Source organism: Cryptomeria japonica, chromosome 6 (assembly GCF_030272615.1).
Source record: "Cryptomeria japonica chromosome 6, Sugi_1.0, whole genome shotgun sequence".
In the NCBI taxonomy this organism is placed as follows: domain Eukaryota; kingdom Viridiplantae; phylum Streptophyta; class Pinopsida; order Cupressales; family Cupressaceae; genus Cryptomeria; species Cryptomeria japonica.
The window spans coordinates 210,311,857-210,339,717 of NC_081410.1; the positions used below are offsets into that span (position 1 = coordinate 210,311,857).

At 35.3% G+C, this 27,861-nt stretch overlaps 1 protein-coding gene across 6 annotated transcripts; it reads left to right on the forward strand.

Moving 5' to 3' along the window:
• Nucleotides 1-27,314, forward strand: LOC131069822 (uncharacterized). 6 transcript variants are annotated; one of them, XM_058005387.2, is made up of 13 exons: nt 1-409; nt 533-721; nt 2,168-2,240; nt 2,592-2,678; nt 5,442-5,558; nt 7,773-8,141; nt 9,317-9,373; nt 16,190-16,596; nt 16,833-16,932; nt 17,189-17,248; nt 25,658-25,744; nt 25,860-26,000; nt 26,344-27,042. In XM_058005387.2, exons 2-13 carry the CDS (start codon nt 564-566, stop codon nt 26,665-26,667), a joined length of 1,980 nt encoding a protein of 659 aa, XP_057861370.1. In that variant the 5' UTR covers nt 1-409; nt 533-563; the 3' UTR covers nt 26,668-27,042. The 6 variants fall into 6 exon arrangements, with proteins under 6 accessions (XP_057861370.1, XP_057861366.1, XP_057861368.1 ...); XM_058005383.2 differs by having other exon boundaries at nt 3-409; nt 7,773-8,147; nt 26,344-27,314; XM_058005385.2 differs by having other exon boundaries at nt 3-409; nt 530-721; nt 7,773-8,147.
• The last annotated feature ends 547 nt before the right edge of the window (nt 27,315-27,861 follow it).

The following is a 27,861-nucleotide window of genomic DNA, read 5'->3' on the forward strand; positions in this document are numbered from 1 at the left end:
AACAATGTTAGAACTGCAACCAAAGTTTTGACTAAAATTCCCCTTGACACAAAAATCTTTGTGTGGGGACATTTACCCCTCTGCTCTTTACACATAAAGTGGTTATACTCTGCAATTTTAAAGCTTCATTGAATGAGAATCTTTAACAAGGGTTGGAGGCTCACTGTACGAACGGGAGCTCATTGATGCTTCCTTCAATTCTCAACTCCTTTGTTACTGGCAGCATTCATTGTTTTACAGACAATAATGTCGAGAATAATTGATGAAAACCAAAACTGCTCATCAATAACTCTGAGAAGCTAAATTTATGCCGAAGCTAGTAAGTAATAGCCAAACACACGTTATCAGCCTGCACAGCTTTACTCCTCCTGAGTTCCACACGATGTGAGTTTTATCTTTCTACGCTACTGTAAGTGCACGGTTTGAGCTTTCACTGTCTTTCCATTTCCTTTATAAATGATTTAGAATTGTGATACATAATTTTATGTGGTTGTTTGATTGCCATTAAGGGAAATGTTTTTGCCCATAGCAGAGTGTAGTTGAAGGAGGAGCTTAAGATTTCCATGGATGTTGAAGCAGAGGAGATTAAGGGGGAGGGTCTGCTTGAGCATATTTCCGACAAAGGACTTTCTCCGGCATTTTCAAGGTTAAACATGGTAAACGATTCAGCGAGCTGCATGGATTGCCAGGTTATGTCTGCTCAACATTCGAGATCGAAGAGGTGAGCGTCCATTCATCTAGCTTTTGGTCTTCATTCCCGCCAAAATTATTCAGGAGCGCATAATTTTGTGTGAATATGGATTGTTAAGCTAAAATTATCAGGTACACTTTCTGAAAATTTGGCGGGTAAGAGACCTTCAGGTCTCTCGTGATTCTAGCTCCCTCCAAAGTTAAATGTTTGGCGGTATTCCTGCATAAGATTTTGCTAGTCTGCATTTACATACTAAAAGGAGGCTCTCTTTTACCAGATAGTTTAGACGGGTATGGGTAAAATTTATACTGGTAATTTCTGAAATAAAAATTTCCCTTCTTGCCGGATGTGTTGAATAGTAGGCTTAGCGAGATGATTCCGTTGATAAGCTTTATTTTGAGTCCAAGCTATTTTTAGGTAATGAACTTTGATTCAATCCTGGGAATTTCTTTTATCATATCGTTTCTCCGAGCGAATTGAACTAATGACTTAATGATGGGACGGGAAAAACTTGCAGAGTTGAAACAAGATTGGAAATATGCTTGCTGTATGCCTTGACTTTTCATTAACACAAATAACATGCTTTGAACTTTCATTAACACAAATAGCATGAAGTGTAGTTTCTGCAAACATCCTAGTCTCCGATTGATCGTTTTCCTTATCAGTCTTGACCGAGGGCTTATCGAAACCCCTCTCTATGGGGCATCTTTCTTTAATACCGAGGCATTAGAATTTGAGTGGCTGAAGCAATATCGATGTGCTGTTAAAAGTCGGTCTGTATGAGATATCGATGGCAAAATTCTAGTTGTATATGATTTTGATTTGAATAATGTAAAACATTCAATGCTTGAAAGGCTGCATTCTTATTAACGGGGTAGTTCGTATACTTTTGGTAAGTTCAATGCTAAGGGGCTATGAATGAGTTGTATGTCTTCACAGCATTTCTAGGTCTCTAGTAATTTGGGTTGAAATTGAAGTAAATTTTCAGTTTTAGTAGTGGATTTTGCAAGATATGCAAGTTAGGTATCTTCATATTCCCTGCCGTAGGAGGTTTTCTTTGGAATTAGAAACAATTGCAGTAGTAAATATGAAGATAAAAACCAAATTAATTATCATCTAGCTAATAATGAAGTTACATTACGCAGTAGAGGAATAACCTATTCAACTACGTACTCTGTTTCATTATTGTATCAAAGGATTATAGTTGAATGGTATTCTTCACAGACTCAAAGTTTTGAAGTATAAACTGAAAAACTAGACAATATTTGATACTCTGAATCGACTCTGAATTGAATACACCATCTGTTTCTTGTAGATTTTCTGGTAAATTTTAACTAATATGCATTGGAAATATTTTGGCGATTGCAAAATAGCTTATTAAGAGTAAAAGGGATTTGTGATTAGATAACCAACTTGAGTTCCTGTTACTACAAACTTTTGTTCAGCAATCTATTTCACAGTTTCCTTTTCTGGCAGTGCTACAGATAACAAAATGGACTCTACAAACTGGGACATATTAGTTGCTAAAGCTGGGAAAGCAGCTAGGGAGGTGAGATTGTAGTTTCTGTCAACTAAGTTCACATTCTTATTTTTATACTTAGTATTTTTGGTCATAATCATTATCCTAATCAAGTGGAAGAGCAAAAACATGTTTAGTTAACTTTCATTACAGCATGTAAATTTCTTTTTTCTTTAATTGATGTTATAATATGTGTGTGGGCGCGCATACTGTATACGCATATATATGTGTTTTACCTGCATATATAATGTATATAGTATTTATTAGTATCTGCATACATATATATGCGGACATGTATTACTCACATATATAATGCTAGATTCTGTCAGTCAGTTGGCTTGATATGGAAAACTGTATGTTGACTCTTGTATTATCTATTAGGCATCAGGAAAGCCATTGCATCCAAATGCCAATATTAAAGCAAGACTTCTACCACCATCAGAACGACGAGCTGCATTGGAGCAAGATGTAAGATGTTACAATGTTTTTGTTTGTCTTGACTACTGCATTTCTGTTATTATTGAATCAAAACAATAATTCCACTTCAACTTTACCTACCAATAGAAACGGAGAACAGTTGGAATGTCAATGAAGCTTCATGTTGTCATATGATTTTCACAGTCTATGATTTTAATGTGCATAGCTTCTCTTAAATTGTGAATTTTTGCACAATAAAGCTTCATGTTGTTAATCTTACAACTTAGACGGTGAAATGTGAACGCTTGCAAGATTTAATTTCTATAGGGCTTATGCCATCGGTTTCAATTTGAGCTTCAACATTCATATCAAAATATAGAGTATAAAATAAGTCCATCAGACATCTCAGTCCTCATAGAAGTAGTTTCCTAAGGGTCAACATAACATACGGGGGATTGTATCTTATTTCCTCTTATACTTCCCAAGAACCTTCATTTGACACATGGTGCTTCTGTTGGACGTTTACTTGAGGTATAGCCCAACTCCGCTGATTCATAATGTGTTTTGTTTAGGTTTGTGTTGGCTTGGAAATTAATTCTCTTTCTAGTTCCACCTCAACAAAGGGACAGTTAGTGCTATAACTAGGGTCATAAATGTATTTCTTCGATAAAGACACAAGACATTGGGTTCTGATCAAATTAAGAGGAAATACCATTTGATGTGTGATTGGTCCCAGTTACTCCCAAGTCTAAAATAGTCCACAAAATTAGGTGTCAATTCAGTTGGCCAAGCTTATTTCAGTTCTGCCTTGGCCCAACTTGGAGAAATTCATGATCTACCATGTTTAATTCTTGAGGACAATTACCCACAAATCTTTTTGTCTATCTCACATTTACGTGTACATGCATTTTTGATCCACCGGCGCATCCACTTATTTCAACATATCTGGCCTGGAGACAACACAATCCCCCAAGGTTATCCCAACTTAATGGTATGTTGCATACTTGACCATGCAAAGAAGTGTCATTCTACTGAATTCTGATGTCTACAATTATAGCTGAATTATACCAAATTATAGAAATTTTATCAATTTGGTGGGTTTATGCTTGACATTTATCCACCACATGTTCCCTAAATCCATTCTACTAGTTCAGTCTACATTGCCATCACTGGGTTATATGCAGTACTAAAATTCAACTTCATCCCAATTCTAGCATGAGAGTTCCTTCCAAAAACAAGATGCAAATCCTCGATCCTTGTAAAAAATCATCTTTTGGCAACCAAAGATTTACAATCGGCAGATTCGTATGTTATGAAACATTGTAACTTAGTCTATCTTAAATCTACTATGACCAAAAGCAAAAACAAAATAAATTCTTAAGTCGTGTAATTTCCACAGTACCTAATGTTAGCATTATTCATTTCTGAATTGCACTGTGTGATATTATTCATTATCAACATTTCGGATCATATTACATGATCCATCATCAGAATGAAACTATATTCCCATGACAAAATCTATCAGCACGTCAAGAATGCTGCACAAGTGGTGAATGGACAAGTGATTCCAACATGTTATGGTCATTAAAGAAGAAGTGAAAAGGCCTGTTAAATTAGAAAGTTGTGCCCAACTTAAGTCACGTGCTCTTTGCATAATTTTGGAGTTGCATTTCATTTCTATGTAGAAAGAGGTTAATGTTATACAGTTATAGAGTGGGATTAGTGGAAGACAGGACGCAAGGCACGAGTGGAGTGGATTAGAACTTTAACGGCATTAGCCAATCGTTATCAATGACATTTAAAATTGGAGAATCATGTCAAGAAATCACGTATTGATGAAGAGATAACTAATTCACGCAGCTTGTAAATTTCATCTATATATATCAAATTGCAAATGGTATTGTGCTGTGTATGACTGAAGAAAGTATCACCTTTTCACTTGTTAGCTGAGAGGATTGACACCATTGCAAATGGTATTGTGCGGTGTATGGTTGAAGAAAATATCTCCTTTTCACCTGTTAGCTGAGAGCATTGACACCATCTGATATGTACTCTTTGCGGGCTGGGTGATCTATTGAGAGTTTGATGCAAATGATGGTCTATATATTCTATGATGAACAGTAAGAACTTAAGACGATCGCATTGATGATCACAAGATTGTTAGTATGCCCAAGTACGAAACAACAAAATGGCTTTGTGGCCATGGCTTCTTATTCCTTTTAAACAACCAATTGGATGGCTGAGAAACAAATCATATCTGAAGTAAATATTAACGTTGCTTGCAAAGTGTCCTGACAAATGAAATAGATGAAGGTGTTTGACAGGGAGAAATCCCATTCAGGATTATAAGTTCTTTGGGTAGAATTTTTCAGGAACTTGGGAATATTTATAACTGATATTAACATTTGTCCATTTGTCCATTTACTTGCATTAGCTAAGCAAATCAGTTTGGATTGAAGGTGATGCATATTCCTTATTTGGGAGCCTAAGGCTTTCCTAATTTAAATTCTTGATTAATGTATTGGCTCTAACTCAAAAATTGAGGAGACTACAACCAGATCACGAATAAAATTTAAACTGCTAGGTGAATGTACTTTATTACAGAATAAACATAAGCTACCTTGGCCCAGATAATTGTCATTTGCTGGAGATTGTGAGCGCCACATTTCAATAATATCAGTGCCAATTATTATTTCATATTTGAACTGTGTATTCTTGTTTGTTAATTATCCATATTATTGTATCATTAACATCCTTAACAGTGTATTCCAAATTTTGAAGTGCAGTTCTTATGGAAACTTCTTAACATGGCAGGTTGAACAGCTGCAAATGCGCCTGGAATATGAAAAATCTATGCGATATACACTTGAAAAAGCCATGGGTCGAGCTTCAAGTGCACTTTCACCAGGACACCACCATTTCGCTGCTCAGGTGCTTGAACCTTCTGCTTGAGCTCTATAAATACTTATGCATGGTGCTTGCTTCATGAAAACATGATTTGACCATGCTTTGTCTTATTTAAATGGCGTTGTACTTAATAACATGGTTGCAAATGGCCCAGTTTTTATGCAGAAAATTAAGGATACTGTGCATTAATACCCTAAAGCAAGGAATCTGTTATGGCATTTTAATATTTCAATTTGGATACTACTCATAAGAATTTCAAAATTATATCATATTTTCAAAATTATATCATATTGTTGAAGTATACCTAAAACCTATGTTGCCGGTTCGCTGGTATCTTGCCTCGGATCTGAGTTCGGTTCGAACCCGGCTCGTGATCCAGGTCAGTCCGTATTCAGATTTGTAGAGGGGGAGTGATATTTTACTGTGGGTTTGTCCAGGACGAACTTGGGCAAACTCAAACAGAACACAGAAGCCCCGTGATAAACTTGGAGCAAATCTGTCACGTCTTGGATATTTTTAAATTAATTGCTTTTTATGAAAAATCTCACCCCCATCTCATTCATAGGGCGACAAATGGTGGGTGGTATGACATCCTCGAAGAGGTCTGAAACCATGCGAACTCGCAATTACAGTTTTTTCGTCACATTTTGCAGACACGAAAAATTAAAAAATGTCCCTCACAAACCTCACCATTTCAATAAAGCATGTGTTATTTTTATTAATGACACGGGACTTGTATAAACGACGCCATTGTAGCAAAGAACTCAAGAAAATTATAGTAACGATATAGATAGTTTCTCTGCCTTTGTTCCCTTTAGCTTCTCCGTGTACTTATACTCCGTCCAAAGATGGCCGATGAATATGTGGATGAAAATAGTTGACTTTTGGAGGTTTTTAGCGCCACTCTTTCAAATTTGTCCGGGCCTCTCTAGGGAAGTTTTGGAGCAGGCCTGGAATTTGACGGCCACCCCTTCCTGTCATATAAATTTTTAATGACGGTTTAGTAATTCTAATGTCTTTTGTTTTACGTTTATAAAAAAATGTAAAGTGTCAATTTTTTTAATTTGTGAATAGTTTAATATAAATTGACAGAGTTTCTAAATTTATATAAGAAAAACATACTAAAAATTCATATAAAAATAATATAAAATTAGAAACAATTATATCTTAATACTACCATTTTAAAATATTCTAAATAAATAGCATGTGGATACATACAGTTCACTAATTTCATGTTGATACATACAGTCCACTAATTTCATGCTTTAATTTTTACTGCTTTTAATTTTTATGCTCTCTGTGGGGTCCACATAAATGGGGTTAAGCTTTTAATATTTGCAATTTATGAACTCATACAAGTTATACAAGTGTTTTACCTGTTTTGTTTTATTAAATTTATATTATGTAGTTATTTTGTTTTAAATTAAAATATTTATACATTTATAATTTTTATATGTTTTTTTTGATATTGAAGAATCCAAAATGAACCCAAATCTCTAAAATATTTGTTAGACCTATGAACGGAATCAGCAAACTCAACCAGATTCAAATCAGAACTGGCAACTTAGTCTAAACCAAAGTTTTGGAAATGAGCCTACGCTTCTTTTTTTTTTAACTTAAAAGAAAAAGCTTTGGATTATTGGCTGCCGATTAAGTGAATTCCAAATATTGTTTATCATAAGAAATAGTTCGTCAATACATTCTTATTTATCTGCTGTTGTCTTCTTTCATATTCTCTTCCATATAGGAAGGCGGGAGACTTTACTGGAACATTGTCATAAGAAACTACTGGTGTATTTTCTAAGCTATGATATTCTGCCAATGCCTTAGTGTGGAAGTAAAGAAATGTATAATGCTAATAATTGATTTTGTGTTAAGCAATAATTGTATAAAGGAAGGAAAAGACTGTTATGTTGTCAAGTTCAGTTATCATTTATCGAACCACAGCCATTCATAAACATGCTAATCTAGCTATATGACTTGCACATGCATATCTAGTTGATAGTACACCTAGTTTTAATCTATGCTTGATAGTTTCTGCAATTGTTTGAAATTATCTTTTTGTACCATTGTCTATGAGAATTGGTTTATGCTACTTCTGTGCTAAGCTGGTCAATTTTTGCATTTATGGGTTTCTGGTCTATAAGAATTCAGTATGCTATTTTAATATTTTTTAAGAGACTACTTCAATTAATTATACAAAGAGGAAGTGTTTGAAATGTGTTAAATTTGATGCAGACAAGGGATCTACTAACAGAGATAGCTATACTTGAAGAGGAAGTCACTAATCGTGAGCAACATGTTCTTTCCCTCTATCGAAATATTTTTGATCAATGCATTTCTGGGGCATCCTCTACACAAAATTCAAATAGAGCATCTCCAGCGCATGTGAAACATGAAGACAAAAACCTTCCAAGTACAATTTCAAAGGCGTTGTGCACACCAAGCAAGTTTGTGTACCCACAACATCGACGCCAATTTTCCGTTTCCACTCAATGTTCTCAAAACACAAATACGCAACTGCAATCTAAGATGATTCATTCTTCAGTGCTGAGTGGGCCATTAACCATAGATGAAAGAATTCAGGGTTTGCACCAGCCTTCCAAGGTGCAGGTACGTCCAAGTATTTGATGGGATATTCAATCTTTAAGGGTTCGGGGATGTATATGATATAAATGGAAATCTACTTATTACTAATTAGAATAGTTGATCAGATATGACTTGGGACTAATTTGAAATTAGGTCTAGACATGGGCTAAACATAAATAAAAAGATAGAATAGAAGCTAGACAATTGCAAAGAATTTTCTTCTGAGTTTGATCTTCACTAAAATGTCAAAGTTACCAGTACCATACATAGATAATTGTACATAAATGTCAAATGGCAAAAATGCTACACCAATTCATTTATTGGGGATATTCTTCTATTTTTATTTTGGTTTTGCTAATGGATTGACTAAATTTTTCTGGCTTCATTGTGTTTTACCACTTTTATCTTTACCTAGATAATTAGATTTTTGGTGGCAACAGAATTTGAGGCTGTCCTGAGATGCAACATATAGTTTAGGTTCATTACATAAGTGTTACTAGTATGTGACTGCTTTGGTAATTGTGTCTTGATAAAATTTCCCTGACAAAGCCTAGACACTTTTGATCTTGCAAATGACGGCTTGTTTAAGCAAACTTTTAATTTAAAGACTATAAAACGATAGTGTTGAGGCTTGGTAAGTTTTAGTGAGTCTACAGCCTTGACTCGTAGACTAAGCTGAGTCTCACAGATGAGACTTGCAAATTTCAGCAGACTTTTGCGAGTCTTGACTTCAGACTTGGCGAAGTTCTGAAAAACAACAGAAAATAGACTTGAAATTTAAAAAATTATTAAAACACTATTTTGTATATCATATTAATAATTTTTTAATTTAATTGCTGAATTTGTCCACCGAGTCTGAGTCACAAAACATCTTGCTGAGTCTAAGTCTCAACACTATGATCAAAACATTTTGTCTCGAAGGAAAAGTTTTTTAACTTGCAAATATGGAACCTGATATATTCGTCAACTTGATTTTTCACTTCTTTGTGTCATGTAAATGAACTGAACACGAGAAATTGATTATTTGATTTAATTATTGTCAACATGAATATAGAATTATAAAATGTATTTTGGGCAGCATAATTTTTGTTTGAATATTAGTTTATGTGTAATTTTAAATTTTCTGAATTTATAGAGATTACTTTTTATATCTTTTAGCAGTTCTATACCAGGTTTTTTGAAAATGAATGTAGGATATCGCATCAGAACAAGCTGTGAGGCATGTCAATCCAGACGTTGATATTGATGAGGTAATTTTGCAACAAACAACTTCCCTAACTATAATCTCTATATTACTTCCATATCATAGCAGCAACTGAGTGAAGCGTATGATTAACAATTTAAAATATTAATATCTTTTGTGCTCTTGAAATTGATAATTTGCAATTGGGATTGTAGGGATTCATGTGCTAGTCTGATTTGACATTTATTTATCCTCAAGTCCAAGTATAAAGATATTTGTGTTTTTTCTACAATTATTCACATCACAGTGTGATGTGTTGTGTACACAGTAAGATATGAACTCTACTAAATCAACCTCGAAATAAAGAAAGGTAGGGTGCCTCTCATAGTAACACTCAAAGGAAAATGTATTAGGCAGTATATTATTACATAAGGCTATAGTTATCTCCTTATGTAAAGCAATAAAGTAAGGCAACGTGCAAGGTAAGAAATGAATAATAAGCATGCAATATAATTGAACTTTTTAACATAAATAAGCAGATCTGCATAAAAAGAAGAAGTATTTTGAAGAGAACTAGTGGTACAAAATTGAAGCCCGCTGAAGTTACAAGTGGTATTCAGTGGTCAAACATAATTCGATGCCTGATAGAAGGCTCCAAAGAGATTGAAATATCCTGAAAGTACAAATTCACAACAATCTCAGATGAAAAAGCAAGAGATTTTACCCCTATTGAGGACTAGAGATACAAGTTAGACAGAATTACAACAGTGAAGCTTAGTTACAATTATTTAATGTCAGAATGATATTTTGCCCAAAGTAGTGCATATGTCTTTCAGAGTCCTTGCCAAAATTGCCATAAAAGTAAAGTAAGAGCGGCCAGAAAGACTTCTGTTGTTTCTGATTTGAAACTAAAGTTGATTTACTTGAAGAGAGATTGAGGAGCTGTCATTTTGCTGTAGGCTTGCCTCCATGTGATTAGGCACTGTTCCTGGGAGTGGAAGATGTTTTGAAAATAAGAGCTTGCCAATAAGAAGCAGTTGTCTGGTGGCCATGCTGATAAGAAGATTCTGCTTTGAGACTGGGGGATTAATGTGAGCCTGTGGAATGATCTTTCAAGTTAGCTTATGACTGGGGTCTTCTAGTAAAATCTTTTTTAGATTTTGCACGTTTAGCTGTTGAAATTCTTGACTTTTTTGCACTAGGGAAATGCTTTCAGCTTGTCAGGTCTCTCACATAGATTGCTGGTATGAAGAATATAGCCAAATTTACAAGAAATTGACCCACCCAATAGGCTTCTGACTCATACATTGAGATACCCATCCAATTGATCTAGGGCGAGGTAAATGTTGAATATATTTCCCAAGGATGGTTTAGTTCAGGTTAGGGTTTTGTAGGTGCATGATTTTTACCTTTTTCTGTTTTAAAGGGGTGGGTCGAGGTTGGTTTTGAGAGCCACCAAGTTGATTTTGATGATTAAGAGTGGGGGGCAAGTTTTTAAAAATATCAGTTGAAGAGAGCTTGGGGGGCATGCCCAAATAATGTAATGCGTATTTGTAGGAAGAGCATTACAAATACTGGGGATAATGAATAGATTGCAGGAGTTGGTTGTAGAGAGAGGGGATGGAATTTAACAGTTGGAAGGAGAGATGAAGTTAGCTAAAAAACAAAACATTGTCGGATAACTTGCTTGCTGGATTTTTTCTCACTGAAAACCTATTCATGAAAGTGCTTTGACTTACCAGGGAAACAGCAGTGAAATGGGGAAGAGTTTTTGGAGTTGGAGTCCTTCTAGAAGATCTATTTATCTGCCTTTAAAATTGTCTTCTTCGCCAATCCTGCTGAGGGCTTGATCCTGCACATCTTTCTTGGCACTTTTTGGGGCTTGCTAATGGGGATTTGATTTCACAGAACTGACTTAAAATACTCTCCTTGGATAATGTTGAAGAGTCTGGAATTTTTTGGGACACTGGTGCATTTGAGGAGAGTTTGAGATTTTGTGTGATAACTGATAAGCTTTTCAATCACGAGGCTTTGAGCTAGGACGGGATCTTGTATGCCATGTTACAAAGGGAGATAAGCCTATGTTGGTCCTCACTAAAATTGTTTATGGATGAGGACCAACGTGGTGGCATTTAGGATCCTAAGAATCTTGTGATAAATCTTTGATTCCCGTACTATTTGGAACAGATCCAATTTGATGACATTCCTTTGGTAGGAAAAAAGATAGGACCCATGTGGGCTCAATGCCTTGTTTGGTTAGAATGAGAAATCTATAGATTTGAAAGGACCAATGTGGTGACATTCAGGTTCCTGAGAATCTTGTGTAAATCCTTGATTCCCCTGCTATTTGCAACAGATCCAATTTCATGAAATTCCATTAAGTTTGGTAGAAAAAAAGCTAGGGCCCATGTGGGTTCAATGCCTTTTCTGTTAGAATGAGAAAAATAGATTTTAGTTCTATTTTTGTGGTTGGACACAAAAGGATTTGATTTTTCTCTTTTAGTATTGCTTGGGAGATATGTGAAAGGATTTCCTGTTGAATTTGAAAATCACTCTCTTCATACTTATCCCACGTTAGTAGTTGTTGACGTTGAGTGGCTAGCCTGAGGATGTCTTGATGTTGATAGATGTACGTTCCATCCTGATGTGTGAGCTGATGTATTGTATTGCATATGCCTAATATTGAGCAGCAATGTAAAAGAAAGTTGTGTTTGCACACCCATATTTTATCTGTTTTTCCCTACATTGTTGCCATTAATATACCTCTTCTTATTGCTGACTGATACTAAGAGAGCTGATCAAAGATTTTTCTTGCTAAGCCATACGAATCTTGTATCTGTTTGTGCAAGTAATTAAGCCTGATTTTGGTTGTGGTTGTGCTAGTGGAGATGTTACTTGAAACCTCTCCATTCCATGTTTTGAGCTTCATTCCACATATTTAACTTTTCCTTGAACCTGTTCATAGCAAAATCTTCTCGTTGTAGAGCCTCTGCCCATCATTTGGTAATGTTTTCATTGAACTTGGGTGCATGAATCATATCGTTTCTTATATAAAAGGTTATTTTGGTGGCCCTTGTGCTGAAAGAATGAGTGAGTAACAAAACAATGGTTGGATTAAGTCAAGTCACAAACACTGGTAATATGTGTTGGGAGATATGATCCAATCATTGGCCAACAAAACTCTTCAATTTTTCAATTCTGTAGTGCATGTCTTTTCTGTGATTACACAAGTGTACATCCCTCAGTTGAAATCTACATTCACAAAATTTGTATTGTGGTAAAGATCAGATAGAGATGTGGCAGTTCTATGGTGAAAGCCCATTACTCCCTTCTTTTAATCTAGATTTTTGATGTGCTGAAATTTCCTGTTAAGATTAGATATTGAATTTTTTTTGTGAGTGATTTGGATCCCAGGAGGTGTCCTGGGGACAATACTCTAAATTCTGAGAATCTGGATTTGTTATATGTGCAGAAGCAATATTAATAGAGATGGTACATGTTGTTAGGAGTTAGATTCATGGGAAAGATATTAGAACTGAATCTTATTAAAAGTGTATTAGTTTGTTTTTTTCTACATTGTATACTCTTGAGGAAGATGTATGTCCATTTATCTTCTGATGATCACATCTATCCTATGACTATTTGATTATACACATTTACATAATACAATTACAAGGACAACCACATCAAAGGTGGTTATGAAATGGTTTGGCTTAGTACTTGTTGAAGGTTTGCCTTCATATAGGTGTGATGGTTTGTCTCCCACACAAATCTTGTGCATATAGGTGCAAGCCTTGAAAGTATAGTTTAACATGAGGCAACTTGGTTTGAAAGTTTGGCACTGCATTTGTACTATGCAAAAACTTTGGGTAACATACCCTGATTTGGAGTGATCCAATTTAGATGGATGGTGGATGAGGTGATGCTATATGTGGCATTGATTTTCTGGTTTGATGGTGTGGTGATAAGGTGTCCTTGGACATGATGTAATGGTGTGTATAATTCAAAGCTGTGGTAGGTAGTGTTGAATTCCATAGTGTAGCTAGCACTACTAAGATGAAGATATGACTTGGCATAGATCATTCACTCATTCTTTAGAAGCAACGGTCCCCATTGTGTCTCAGGTAGTGATAGAAGCTGAACTTTGAGTTGTTGAAGGTTGTGCCACTTAGCTATTTAGTTTATTGTCTTGTCTAAACAACTAAAAACAATTGATGTGTGTCATGACGAGTGTACATCGTGTTAGTTTCTATTTTTCTATTGATATACTCTGTCGGTATTGAATGCAGATGTTCTAGATCCAAATTCAAGGGGTATTGAGTAGTTGTTGGCTCAAGCAAGGGTGGAGAATATGGCTTAAGAAATTCCATGTTGAATACTAGATGAAGACACGACTATGACGACAAATATACAATTAAGTAGCTTTCAACTATGTGCAATATTGTTTAAGGACCCTAGTCAAAAGCTTGATATTTTGATGTGGATCCATGAAATGCTCATTTAGAAGATGCATCTGTTGTTTTGGGCCCATGTGGAATTCAAAGGTGTGCAACGTGTCATGCTTCTCTTTATTTCCATTGTTGGCAAAAGAGTATTTGTTAGACTTCTAGTTGAACATGTTGGATGTGTTGCAAAAAACTTCCTTTCCTTGTCCACTTTGTTCTCCTCTTGGTAGAGTATTGTGTTGGATGGTGCTTGATAAGAAATGTCAATGGGTAGGTTGGATGGAAGCCAAGACATGTTTAGAATTGACTCTCTATAGTCTATTCATTTTTGCAAATATTTGTTGGAGGCATGTTGTATGATGGAAAATTGATATCATAAGAATGTGAATGGGCATTGTTGTACATGGAGGTACATGTCAAAACCCAACCTTGTCTAGGACTTCAAAGGCTCCCACAGTTTGTAGAGCATCCAAAATGTTTTGAAGGGAAGTAATCCACTCCATTAAACACTTGTTGGACTTCATATGAGCCAATGTAGTGGTGATGCCTACAACCTACTCCTTTAGCTTTGCACAAAAGTTCAAAGTTTCCTTGACGCATAGGAAGACTGTGTCAATTTCTTCCCTAGTTTCTTAGACAATCCACTTAGTATTATGCATAGACATCATTGTGATGGAAGAAAGACAATCATCATAAAATTTGTCAATAGGGTAATTGTTGTAAATAGGGAATCTCAAATCAACATATATCACTAGGAGAGGGAGAAGGTGTCTCTGCATCATATGAAGGGAAAATGAAACATGTTTGTCTATATCACTAGGCTCAAAGAAAGATGAATCAAGAGAGGCACATGGAAGAGAATTCACAAATGTAAAATAAAAGTATTACTAATCTAGAGTGTTTCTGGATTAGATTGTGTATGAAGATTTTGCATCAGCGTTTCGGATCACACTCTGTGATCCATCATCAGGATCTCTAGTTGATTCAAGTACACACATGGATGGAGTAGCTAAATCATTGTCATAGGTCACAAAAAGTTTATTGTCAAAAAGTGCAGCAATACAAGAAGTAAGCCTGGTAAGGAACAAAGAGAGAATATTGTTATGGAACAAATATGGTAATGAGTTCAGCCTGGTAAGGAACAAAGAGAGAATATTGTTATGGAACAAATATGGTAATGAGTTCCAGAGTAAAAAGTTCGAAGTATATCAGATTTGAAGACAAGTGCAAGATGTAAACCCTAAGGCCAACAGAAGGGTGGTTACGGTGGATAAGGGGGATGATAGGTAAATAAGTACCAAACCTTAAAATAAGGATGTATCAATCAAGAAAAAGGATGAAAATGGAAGATTGAATCTGAAAACAATATGTCAAATTAGTAAATTGTAGATCTGAAAACCCTAACGCTAATGGTGTTGAGAAACCCTAGGAGGAAATTAGGCAGTGTAAGATCTAGGAGGTTCACCAAAATGTAGAGGAAAATAAACTTTCCCTAGGTTCAATTTAGGCTAACCAAATTAAATGCATACAACTCAACACAAATTAACATAGATTAATGATCGATGGACGTGGGCTAATGTATTTTTGAAATAAATTCTAATGGAAAGTAAATGTAAAGAGAATAGAGGTACTTAACATGGTGATTGAAGAATGATTGCCTTGGAAGAAGATTTTGGAATTTGGTCTATCTATGCCCCACAAATGCATTGTTTGTAACTATGTAATGCCTTGGGTTATGCACAAGTCTGCGAGTCCAAGTCCATTTTGTGTCTGCTGATTCACTCTCTGTTGAGCACATCTAATCCTACTAAATGTGTACTTATGCTCATTGACTTGCCTGGTTTGCCTTTGTCTATCTATCTATCTATCTGGTTTGCTGGAGCATTCTTTTGACTCTGATTTATCCACATGTGCCATTTTACCAAACACACAAAACCAAAAATTCTTCTCAGCCTACTTTATTTTGTTTTGGGTGATGTGGGATTGCTGCTGTACCCAGATACTCTTGCATTGCAGCTCTAGGTTTAAGTCAGTACCTTTAATTAGAAGTTTTAGCAAACATTATCTATGTACTTAGTTGGACAAGGAGGAATTTGGATCAGATGTGAAAGTTGGCATCTGTTGTGAGTTTAGCATGCCAAAACTTTGATTTATCTCTTATAAGTTGCCTGTTTGTAATTTCCTCTTTCTGAAGGAATACAATATACATTAACTTAATTTAAAAAAAGTAGATATCAGGGACTGACTCTCAGAGATTGTAGGCAGATGAAACCTTAATGAAAACTATCTTTTGTGCCTAAAAGAGAATGCTTACTGTTTTGTAGTTAGTATCCATTCTGGAAACATGGGGAAACTTCATGTTCTAGAATGTATATGATATGGTTATTGCTTATCGATGTGTGTACATAAAGTAACATTGTGGTATGTTAATTGTTCAGAAAGAATGTGAGGTGGTTTCTCTTAAAAACCAGAAGAATGAAGTACATCGTACCTTAAAAGATTATATCTATGAATCACCAAGTCGTTTGTCAGAAGAACTAGTGCGTTGCATGGCAGAAATTTATTGCAAGTTATCTGACCCACCAATTGTACAATCCGGGATGATTCTGTCACCTTCTTCATCTATATCATCAACCAGTTTATTCTCTCCTCGTGATGCAATCAGTGATGGGTGGAGCCCAAGATGGAGAACACACTCTGTCAGTGAGACAATTCTGAAGAATCCCTTCAAAATAAAAGGTGAAACCGGAAACACTGGGGCTTATAGTTCTATGGTTGAGGTACCTTGGATATGTGCTGACAAAGATCAGTTAGCATATGCAACCTCTATGCTTCAGACATTCAGGTAGGGTTCCTTTCTTAAACTCTGTACATGTGGCTTTGATGTTTGAATCCTAAAATATGAATTTTCTACATCTATCTAATTAAAGGTAAAGAGTTCTTACCAAAAAAATGATGAAGGGTTTAAACACGTTTTGTTAACTTCTCCCAAAGTTGAACTTTTGTGAAAAGATAATCATAAGGATCCAAGTCTGTAGGCATTAACTATTCTGGAATATTGATATGAATTTGTGAACTCAGATCTATGGTGGAGCATCTGGAAAGAGTTGATCCAAGTCAGATGCAACGGGAGTCAAAACTTGCCTTCTGGATCAATGTTTACAATGCTCTGGTTATGCATGTATGTATATGTAGTCGGTATCTTGGACTATGAATTGGAAATGAATATATGTTATTTTACAAGGCTTTTTTAACTTGCCACCAAGTTCTCAAAGTAACATTTCAAATTACCTCCAAGATTGATCTAAACTTAAAGCATTGTTTTATTGGTTCATTGTTAATCTTGTACTTATGAACACTTTTCATAATTTATGTTATACTAGAGACCTGTCATTGCAGCTCATTAATTGTGGACGATTGTCTTTCTGCTGTACCAGGCATATTTAGCATATGGGATACCCAGAAGCAGTTTGAAGAAGATGCCTCTATTCCAAAGGGTAAAAGTTGGATCATTTCTTTTTGTGTTCTAGCTACCGAAACAGTATGATATCAATATGTAATGATGATAAATTGAAAATTTCTTTTAATTGGATTTGGAATTAACCTTGGTCAAACTTTCAAAATTTTCTTTTGCTTTATTTGGAATCAATTGCCTAGTTACACTGTTAAACATAGTACAGATTATGACAACTATGCACTCTAAACGGCTACATCACAATTTGTCTGATTAGAATTGTTCTCAAAATATTACACATGATCCCATTGAATGACAAAATAATAGTATGATAGCAAGCAAAATTGCTACAAGAATATATTGAATGCCAATGATACATTAGATACTAATATAAGATAACAGAATATAATGAAATCAGTTTGAGTATTGGCTCCTATTTATTCCCAAATTGTTATGCTTCATTCTTATGTGTGATGACAGGTTAGAGCCAAGCGTTATGATAAAGCATTAAAAGCATATGACCTATATGTAATGGCAATGATGTGGTAATATGTGGAATATGATAGAATAAGGTGCCCACTAAAAAATTAAGGGTCTATGAGTTGTGATGCTTCCCTTTGAGGAGATCATGCAGAATCACCCAACCATTTGCTTTGGCCCAACAAATTAGGGAAGGGTTGATATAAATGCCTCCATCCTAAATGCTATAAATTTAGGTCTTTTTTTGAATTCTTTCTTATGGCCTGAAAAGTATAGTTGGTAGGGAAGGTAAAAGTGAGTTTCCAATCAACAGAAACAGAGTAAAAAAATTCATGACAACTTCAATATGAATATTATTTGATCAGTTAAAAAATATGACACAAATATGAATTGATAAGTACAAAAAGATCTGCCGGAATTATCTAAGTTACTGATTTTGGTATGGATCTTGTTTGGGTTTGTGGATCTGCCAAGTGTTTTTTTTGAGTTGGGTTCATGGCGGGGAGAGCCATACTGTCCATAAAGACAGTTGCATGCGATTATTATAATTTGGAGACAAAACTGGTAAATTAGCTGTGATCTTGTTAATAATTTAATATATTATTCTTGTCTACTATTCTTATTTGTCAAAGGCAAATAAGTGTGTCTTCGTAGATCTTTGGTGCCCCTAATTCATGTTTTTTAAATGCATTCATGCAAAAGGGTTTGTTTAGTGCCATCTCACCTAACAATAATATAATATTATAAAAATCTTCAACGGATCAATATCACACCAACCTGAATCCTGAATCCGGCTCGAACTGGACCCAGATCCAGTGGCTTGGCCCATGATTTGTTAATATAGGGAAGTATCGTTACATTAACTAACATTAGTTTGTAGAGACATACTAGAAGAAATGTGAAATCATCTATAAAATAGAGTTTGAATGAGAGTTTTGAGAGGAAAGTCTAAACTAATAGATGTGCATCTATTTATATAATACATATGGTACAAATTGCAGATTAGAATTAGTTGGGAAATTGAAAGAGTTTATTTTCTAGTTGGTACAACAAATTGGATCTTTTATGTAGCAACATTGTGAGGGCACAAGGTTCTTGTACAAGCTAAAATTGGCATTAAAGATCCTTGTAATTTGTTCCAGCTGTTTTGCAAGAGAAATTCAACTTAAATTGGTGTTGGCACAAAGGAGGACTTTGGCGTTGCTGGTGTTGAACATATGTCGTGCTAAGGTGTGCATGAGTAGTTTAACATGGGTAAATATGCTTGCACATACAACTTTGGTGTGGCTAAGGACAAGGGATCTTATTTGTTTTGCCCTTGCATTGAGATAATTCCCATTGTGCCTTTATTGCAAGTGAGGGAACTAATTTTGAATATTCTTCCGGTGCAAAAAATGCGGAGGATTTGGTCTACACACACTCCAACCTTCGTCTATTGTCACATAAGAAACCTGAATACAATAAGGATGTGACAAACAATTGGGATCTATCCCTTGAGTGTGCTGATTTAGATGCTACAGCTGCACAACTTGCCCAAGTCTCAATAGATGATCATGCAGCAACTCTTGCACTTGACACAGCTGGTGGGAGTGGCAATCCAATGGATTGTGCTTTAAATGAAGTTGAACCAAATGTTCACCTTGATGCTTTTGATAAGCAAGACTATGAATATTAAATATCGATTGTAATTTGAATTTTCATTGTGTAATGACATTTTGAGACTTGAGTATTATCATTTTTGCAAATTATGAATATGATATTATTAGGTATTTATAAATTCTATTTATTGGTAATTATAGATTTATTGTTTATGAGTATCACTCTTCTTATAAGTTATAATCTATTATTTTTTAAGTTTGAACACACACACACACACACCAGTATCGTACTTGTACCCAAATCGACAACTTGGGTAGAAAAGTTACTTCGAAGATTTAGAAGGAGGTGATAAATCTCCTTGAAACATTTGGAGTAGAGAAAAGTAGAGAAAAAGAGGATAGTATAGGCAATGACAACCCCAGCTCAAGTTTTCACTTATATAGGGTCAAAGGGAGATACAAGTGACTCTTGTTTCATTGGGCCATGGATAAGAGGATTAGGTAGTTTGGGTAGCTGTAGTACTAGCTTTTTAATTTTTTGTAACTCTTCTAGTTTGCAACCTTTGTTGAAAGGTATTGCATGGAATAGAGAGTTGCAACATGATGCAAAGCTGACATGTACAAAATTTTGGTTCTACAACAACATTTTGTTTTATTTTGCTTCAAATCCTTATTGGAAGTAGTTGGTCAATGCATTGACCATGATATATAATGGTTTCAAGGATTTTAATTGTCATCTGTTGAGTGGCCCATTATTGTAAGATGAGGTCCAAAACACATTTGCTAGTAGAGGATCAAAAACATATTTTTTAAAGCAAAGATTGCACCATTTTATTTGATTGGTTGACGAATAACAAAAGTAGGACACTCATTAACTCTCTAGTGGCTTTAGGGGGATAGTTAGCTTTTTAAGTCAGTTGATGCCTCCAATGAAATAAAAATGAGAAGACCTTGTGCAACTTGTTGGATGAGATGGTGATGGAAGTGGGAATGGAGAATGTTATCCAAATGGTGACTGACAGTGCTATTGCATATATGGCAGCCATTAGACTTTTAGAGGTGAGGTATCCTATTTTGTTTTGGAGCCTTTGTGTTGCCAACTACCTTAAAGATTTACTCCTTGAGGACATAGGGAAGCTAAGTTGGGTGAAGAACTGGTTGAAGATGCAAGGAATATTACAAAGTACATTGACAACCAATAATAATTTCACCTTGTAAATTATAGCAGCTATATCGCATAGTTTTAAGTACATGTTTGTGTGCAAAAGGTGGTTGGAGAGTCTTTACCATACGAAAGCTAGAGTAGAGAGGATCGTGACAATTATTTTTATGAAAGACTTGCCAAGTCATAGAGGAGATCATCAAGGTAAGTTTTTGATAAAAAAAATTTCATTAATGTTTTTGTTTTTTAATGTTACAATTTGCTGATTTTGTAAAATTTTGATATCTTTATCTGTTGATTTTCACTTTTGAATTTTTTTGCTTTCGGATTTGGTATAATTATCTAATTTTGTTTTCATCCACTCTATTGGTTTAGGTGTTAGAAGCATTGTTTGGGGTTGTATGGAGCCAAAACTGACTACTAATGACATTATGACACGTGTATAACATAGATTATTATAAGGAGGAGACATGACAAGTCCACCCAGCTTGAAATTGCTTGCCCTCAAGCAATGAAAATTTATATGTTCTAGAACTCTTGATTTTTCCCAAACAACACCCTGTGCAGATAGGTCTTTCCCATGAACTAGCTGATTTGTGATGGCTCCACGTTCCAGAATTTCCATCCTTGTGACTGCAACAGTCATTGCCCTTATAAGAAACTCTCCACAACCTGTGAACACTAAGTCAATGCAAGATGGTGCATCATAAACACACATTGCCATACATGAAAACATTCCAAGGGATGGATCTTGGGGCCTGTTACAACAATACTCTCCCAAGTGCAGCCATTTAACTTGTGTGATTTATGTTTTGAGGCATATTTTCTCAAGCATATCCTCCAAGCCTCTTATATGCTAGTTTTGCTGGGCCCAACAACTTGTAGTTGATAATTTGTTTTAGGAGTGAGCTCTTCATCTGTCAAATGAAATAATGCCTGCCAACACTTGCTATCAAATTTGCTACCTCCATTGTTGACAATTGTATTAGTAAATCCATGTAATTTATTCATCTCATCTGCAACAACATAAATGTGATCTTTACCATAAACCTTGGGAAGACTTCAAATGGAATTTGTGAATACCCTTTCCCATACTTGATGGGAGATAAGCCAAGATGACATTAGGTTTGGAGGAAGGACTTGTTCTCCTTCTTTGGATGGTGGGTAGTGTACTTGTTAATCTACATGACAAGTCTCTCCTCGAAGAACTTCTTTGTGAATCTTTCTCCTGTTCCATTATTTGTGCAAGATTTTGAGTGTCTTCCCATGGGCGTATCATGTGGTGCCTTCAAAATCTTTGGTTTCATCTCATAATCAAATACAGAAGTTGTCTTTGTACCCATGAGACCATGTACTGTCTCTCAATGATCATCCTTCTCATTTCTATCTAAGATGTTAGCAACTTATAATAGCACTATAGAAGCTGACTACATCACAAAAAGATCTGAGGATGTGGAATAGCAAATTCCCAAAGTTGAGATGGAATTTGCTGCGATATGAAATTATCACAAACTGAGAAACTAGGTTTTATCAGCAATCCAAACGAAACTAGAAAGGGATTGAAAATTATTCCCTTTTTCCTGCTTGAACTCTTCTTCATGTAGACCCAAATCTAGGCTGTTGCCCACAAACTAGTACATTTGTTGGCCTTTAATTGCTTGCTCAACTGTCTGGGGTAAGCTCAACTTTGAACTTGCAGCTTTCGGCATTGCTAGAAGCTGTTCTAAATCAAGTACCTCCCAAAGCCTATCAAGTTCTTCTATTACTTGTCCAATTTCCTTATCCCTTACTTCATTCTCTTCCTTCCTGACACTTGCTACTACCTCAAGCTATTCTTCTGCCTCCTGGGAGTGCTCTTGGGATCTTCACTAAAGTATCCTTGGTTGCCTTAAGCTCAGAGGTGTGTTCACAACCCTTTTCTCTTTTTTCTTAGATACATTTAGGGTCATCTCTGCAATTCTGATGAAAATATCTCAGTCTTCAATAAGCTGTAGGTATTCTAATTTCATCTGTTCCAAGGTATTCTTCATTACCTCCAGATCACAAGTGTAATTGTATGTTTATTTCGACATCATTTACTTCATTCGTTATCTAGTCCTTCCTACAACTTATAATTAACTCTTCGATGAGCCTTTTTATTCTGTCCAGCTTAGTTAGGACTTGCACCTCTTTCTCTATTGTTACTAGCAGCTGCTCTTTCCATTTGTGTAGCTTTATAGATTTTTGTGCACCATTGGCAAGATGACAATCTTTGTTTTGCTCTTGGCTGAGCTAATGTAATTCTAATGCTGTTGATTCCTCATGTGCTCCACTTGAGTTACCCACCCAAAGATAGCTCCAAATCATCAATTTTTGACTCCTTTCCTTGGGAAATTGCACTATTGAGCCCTTGGCATCAAAGGTTCAGCACCAGCTAATTCCATGGTTTGTTGGAGTCTTTAAATGGTTTCTTGTGCATATTCTCCATCGCTGTGCTTCTTTCTACTTAAGGTAATATTACATAAATTAAAGTAAAAATTTAAATGTATCTTAATATCACATAATTAGTTATATAACAATATAAATCTATACATGTTTTGACTACAAATATGGATTTTGATTTGTACAAATAATCATTGTATCATATAATTAAATATAGATTTTATTCAACAACTTTTCAAATTTTGTTGACTTTCTTGATTTTCTTTAAACAATTAGATTCCTTTGAAGAATAGAGAAGCCTCTTGAAAAGTTTCTCATTAATCTAACACAGAACAATGGCATGTGGGCAGTGGTCATTCAGATGGGCACGAAAAATACATTGAACAATGGCTATTTATTCCTTCACAAAGATTAAATAATCTCATATACAAACATTTTTTCACCTCAGCTCCTCCTACTTCGATGATTGAATATTTTTTAAAAGGTTCTCTAACAATTTAGAATGGACAAAGAATATTATCAGCCACCCTTTGGAAGTCATGATATTTGACTGCTATTAATTAATGAAGCAAATCCATTCAGCCATGCAGGGAACACCTCTGTTCTCAATGGCGAGCATTTAATACTTGAATGACACTATCACCATTAGAAGATAGATGTGTAAACAGGTGCTTGAGACAAGATATTTGCATCGTTTGAAATTAAAATATTGGTTGCTAGTGACCTGAAGATAGTTTAATGACGAGTTAAAAATGTTTTCAGGCATGAGACAAGTTTATCGGTTAATTGTGGACATGCAAGTCCACTCATCTTATGATGATGGATCACAAAGTATGATCTGAAATGTTGATGCTAAGTTCAAAAATACAATCTCTTCTTAAAGCTCTTCAACTTAATTTAGTGGACCCTAGAAACTTGATATTCATTACCATTTATCTTTCTCTCACTATTTTGAGCATAGCAAAACTAAGAATTTTGTTTTTTACAGAAATAAGATATGAGAGCATGACAATGCATGACAATACTTACATATCTTCTAGTTAACTGTGATATGTTTGAAGGAATTGGTTCCTGTAAAGAAGTTCCTTGAAGTTTCTTGTAATAGAATCATTTCGCATATCCGTGTATCACCTATTATTATAGATTCTACAGAATTGAGAAATGTCTTAACGTTTGTTAGTGTATATTGTTTCATTTGATATCATCATCCTTAGATGAAAGATAGAATAAACATCCAAACTAGCTTGAAATTTACAGATTATCATTTTCTCACAATTTTGTAAGGTTGATCATGTTCCCAATATTACTTGGTATTGTCCCATTCAAATCATTGCTAGGTGTCCAACTGTGACCATCATTAAAAATATGATTGTTTAGATGCTGTAAATCTTTTTAATACTATTTTAACTTCAATATTTTTAATAGAGGATGGTAGCTCCCTACAATTTACAATATGCCAATGAGGAAGAATGGGCAGAATTTGCAGGAATAATATTATGAACCCTACCAAAACAGAAATTTTATAAAAATGAGACAAACCAAAACCAATCTTCCTACAGCTTCTGCTTCAATCTGTTCAAAATAAATGAAAAGTAGATCTAAAAATATCAGGGTTTTAGAGCTAGCAGATTCTTGAGCTCGAGAAAGATTCTTCAGATATGCAGCAGATTTGATATGTTTTTTAAGAGCTGTAACTTTTGAGTCTCTTCTGGTTGCCGTCATTGTTCAGATTCTCTAAGAGATTAGATATTTGGTGCCTCTACAAGTCTGACGCTATTCAGGAGACAAGATTTTGTAGCATTTTAAACTAAAATATTGGTTGTGAGTTAAAATTTGTTTTCAGGCATGAGGCAGGGAATGTTTCAACTGCCTGAAAGTTTTTTTTCCAGACATCATACTTTTTTTACAAGTTTCATTGTACATCCATTGTACTCCTTACATTCACATGATGCAAGTGAGTGTAGATAATAAACACTTGCAACAATATCTTGGAGTTCCTTTGATTTCTATAATTGTCCATATCAGGACACACCAGTTGATTGAATCAAGAAGTGGATAAAATAGCCCATGAATGGATGACAGTCTGTTTTAACTCGGTTAAGCATGAATATGCTGCTCAGTATACATACTTCTAATTTTCTTACCTTTGGAGTTGTTCTTTTCATCTCTGAAGTTTAGTGTCTGCATGACAGTGAATCACAGTAGGTGCTTGAAGACATCAGTCACGTTCTTAGTATAACTGGAGAGTTGAGGCATGAGATAGTGTAGTTGATGCATATAACACTGGATTTGAAAGAGAGCATTTCTTATCGTTGATTTGTTTGGATTGAGGAAGAGGAAGGAGAGTACCTGTAGCACTTTTCAGAGTATTTCTGCTAACTAGAAGGAACTGAGACTTGAATAGAGGTTGATCTGATTTAGCTGTCGAGTTTTGCATGATGAAACTTATTTATTTACACAATCGTTGCAAGTCAATAGAGGTGGATTACATATAGAAATAGACTTTCTGCTTAGAAGAAATGGTTGTGGATGTCTTTAAATGACAATTAATTTTTCCTTAGGTAAACTATATTAACTATTGTCAAGCTATAAATTTTTGTTTCGTCAAAGTTAAAATGAAAACAAATTACTTGAATTTTTACGTCTTTTTAATTGGTATTTGACAAATTTGATAATTGGACTCCCTGGTATGCATTCCTTTTATTTCATTTCGAAAAGCTTATTATGATGTTTTCTACATTCTGGGGTTTTTACCCAGCTGACTATTTTATCTGGAACATAACATCTCCAGGCTGCATATAAAATAGGAGGTCATTCTATTAGTGCCAACACTATAGAGCATTCCATATTATCTTTTCGCACATATCGCCCTGCACAGGTATGCTCATTATCCTAGTATCTGCAAGATCTTTTTGAAATAGTATGGACGTGCATTTATACTAGATACATCATCAACCAAATTTTTATTTCTAAATATTTCATTGTTGTTTAAGTGGCTTGAAACACTACTTTCGACTGGAGCAAGGATTAAAGCAGGCGACGAACGCCGCACTTTTGGGCGTAAATATGGTCTTGATGATCCTGAACCTCTTGTATTATTTGCTCTTTGCCGTGGAGGGCATTCAGATCCTGCGGTATATAACATTTCCAATTGCCATTTCCATAGAATCCTTGTTTTTGCAGTTTTGGTAACGTATTCTTTTATTTTCATGGACGTCATATTTAAAAGCCTAGCATGGTATTAGATTATGTTGCAAAAATTTGAAAAGCTTAATTGAAGATGTGATTATAGGTGCTCTATATGTCAATCCTTTCATTGCAATACTTTGATGAATGCTCCATACGCTTGTTCTTTGTCTTTCAAAATTAAATAAATTAGCATGGGCTTGTATGTCCAGTTGTGGACTTAAATTTTAGATTTGACATCCATTTTAATCAAGATATGACTTGCACCTATGATCTGTATTATATCTGTAGGTACGTATTTACACTGCCAAGAATGTGTATGATGAGCTGGAAACAGCCAAAAGGGAGTTCCTTCAGGCAAGTATTGGAATTCAGAATCACAGACGAGTCTTTCTACCAAGGATTCTCGAAAGATATGCAAAGGAAGCATCCATCACATCAGCAAACTTACTTCACTGGGTGTCTGAAAATGTAGATAAGCAGCTGAAAACTGCTATCAACAAATGCATTGAGAGAAAACCGCAAGCAAAGTCAGCACAGTGCATTGAATGGCTGCAATATAATGGCGGTTTTCGATACATCTTTGTGAGGGATTTAACGCCAGGGCTGGTGTGATACAAATTTATCTCTTCTGGATATTGACATGTAGTTTGCACACAGGGCACAGCTTAACATCATCCGAGGGTCTCTCTTCTCAACTCTTTCTGAATTTACTGTGAGGATGGTTCCAAGCTTCCCAACTGAAATACGCTTATACCGTCCATTGGTTGGATTCTTTGTAACAAGAACAAATCTGCAAGATTAATTAATCAATGATGGTAGATGAGCTCTTCGTTTTTCTACATAGCAGAAGGTTTTGCAACCCATGTATAATATTTTGTTCTTTTGTGACTGGCATACATAATTCTGCATGCCTAGATGTGTATCTGGAGACAGTGAGGTTTATAGGAATGGATATATTCATTGTGCATCCATTTGAGTTTTTCGATTCACAGACTCATCATTATTTGAGCAATTTTACCTTGTTTGGTACAGAGTAGTCAGGGTCTTGACCATCAAGAGTTTTCCAGAAGGTCAACGATCCGGTATGTCTATTTCTAATTGTTTTAGTTTATCTTTAGCAAGTTCGCTGTTTCTCTGATGTGGTCGATTATCGCATCAGTTAAAATACAATTTATGTATAGAAAAGGTCTAATTTTGTAATTGCATTTGGAGTATGGACAGATTATGCATAAATGCCAGACTACTGTATATTCCAAGCATAGTTTGACTGAATGGTGGAGTTCATTACTGTATACTAAAGAAGAAAATGCTGGGTGAGATGTGTTTGTATAGCCCAGAGCGTAAAGTCTGGATAGTAGCACACCTGTGAGATTTGTTGCTGGCCATGGGAATCGATGATGGTGTCTTGGTCCTTGACTCTGGGGGACAGAAGTAAAATGACTTAGTTTTCTTCGTTGTGAATGTCCTGCAATATAATTTTACAGTTAGAAGATTAAAATTAATCAGTTCCCTCAAATTTTTCATCAAATCTCATCTATCCGTGAGCTTTTAGAAACATGAAACTTCAATTATCGTAAACCCCTTTACATTGGCGTGTCTAGCTGAGCAGTATACTGGAGATTTCATCCCTGTCAAGTAGTTATATAATTAATATTGAAAGGAGGCCTCAGCTTGTTCTTCAGTCCATTATCTGAAACGGAATTAGCAAACTAACAAGTAGGTTAGGTTTGTTATAATTTTATATTCTGGAAAGAAAAGATCCTCAAACAGTTAAATTTATCATAAATTGCTACAGGGCTAATAAAG

Excerpts from the sequence above, each read along its gene's own strand:
- LOC131069822 (XM_058005383.2), top strand. The coding sequence starts at position 564 with ATGGATGTTGAAGCAGAGGAGATTAAGGGGGAGGGTCTGCTTGAGCAT. Across the intron at positions 722-2,167 it reads CAACATTCGAGATCGAAGAG|TGCTACAGATAACAAAATGG; the intron begins GTGAGCGTCCAT and ends CTTTTCTGGCAG. Across the intron at positions 16,597-16,832 it reads TCTATGCTTCAGACATTCAG|ATCTATGGTGGAGCATCTGG; the intron begins GTAGGGTTCCTT and ends TTGTGAACTCAG.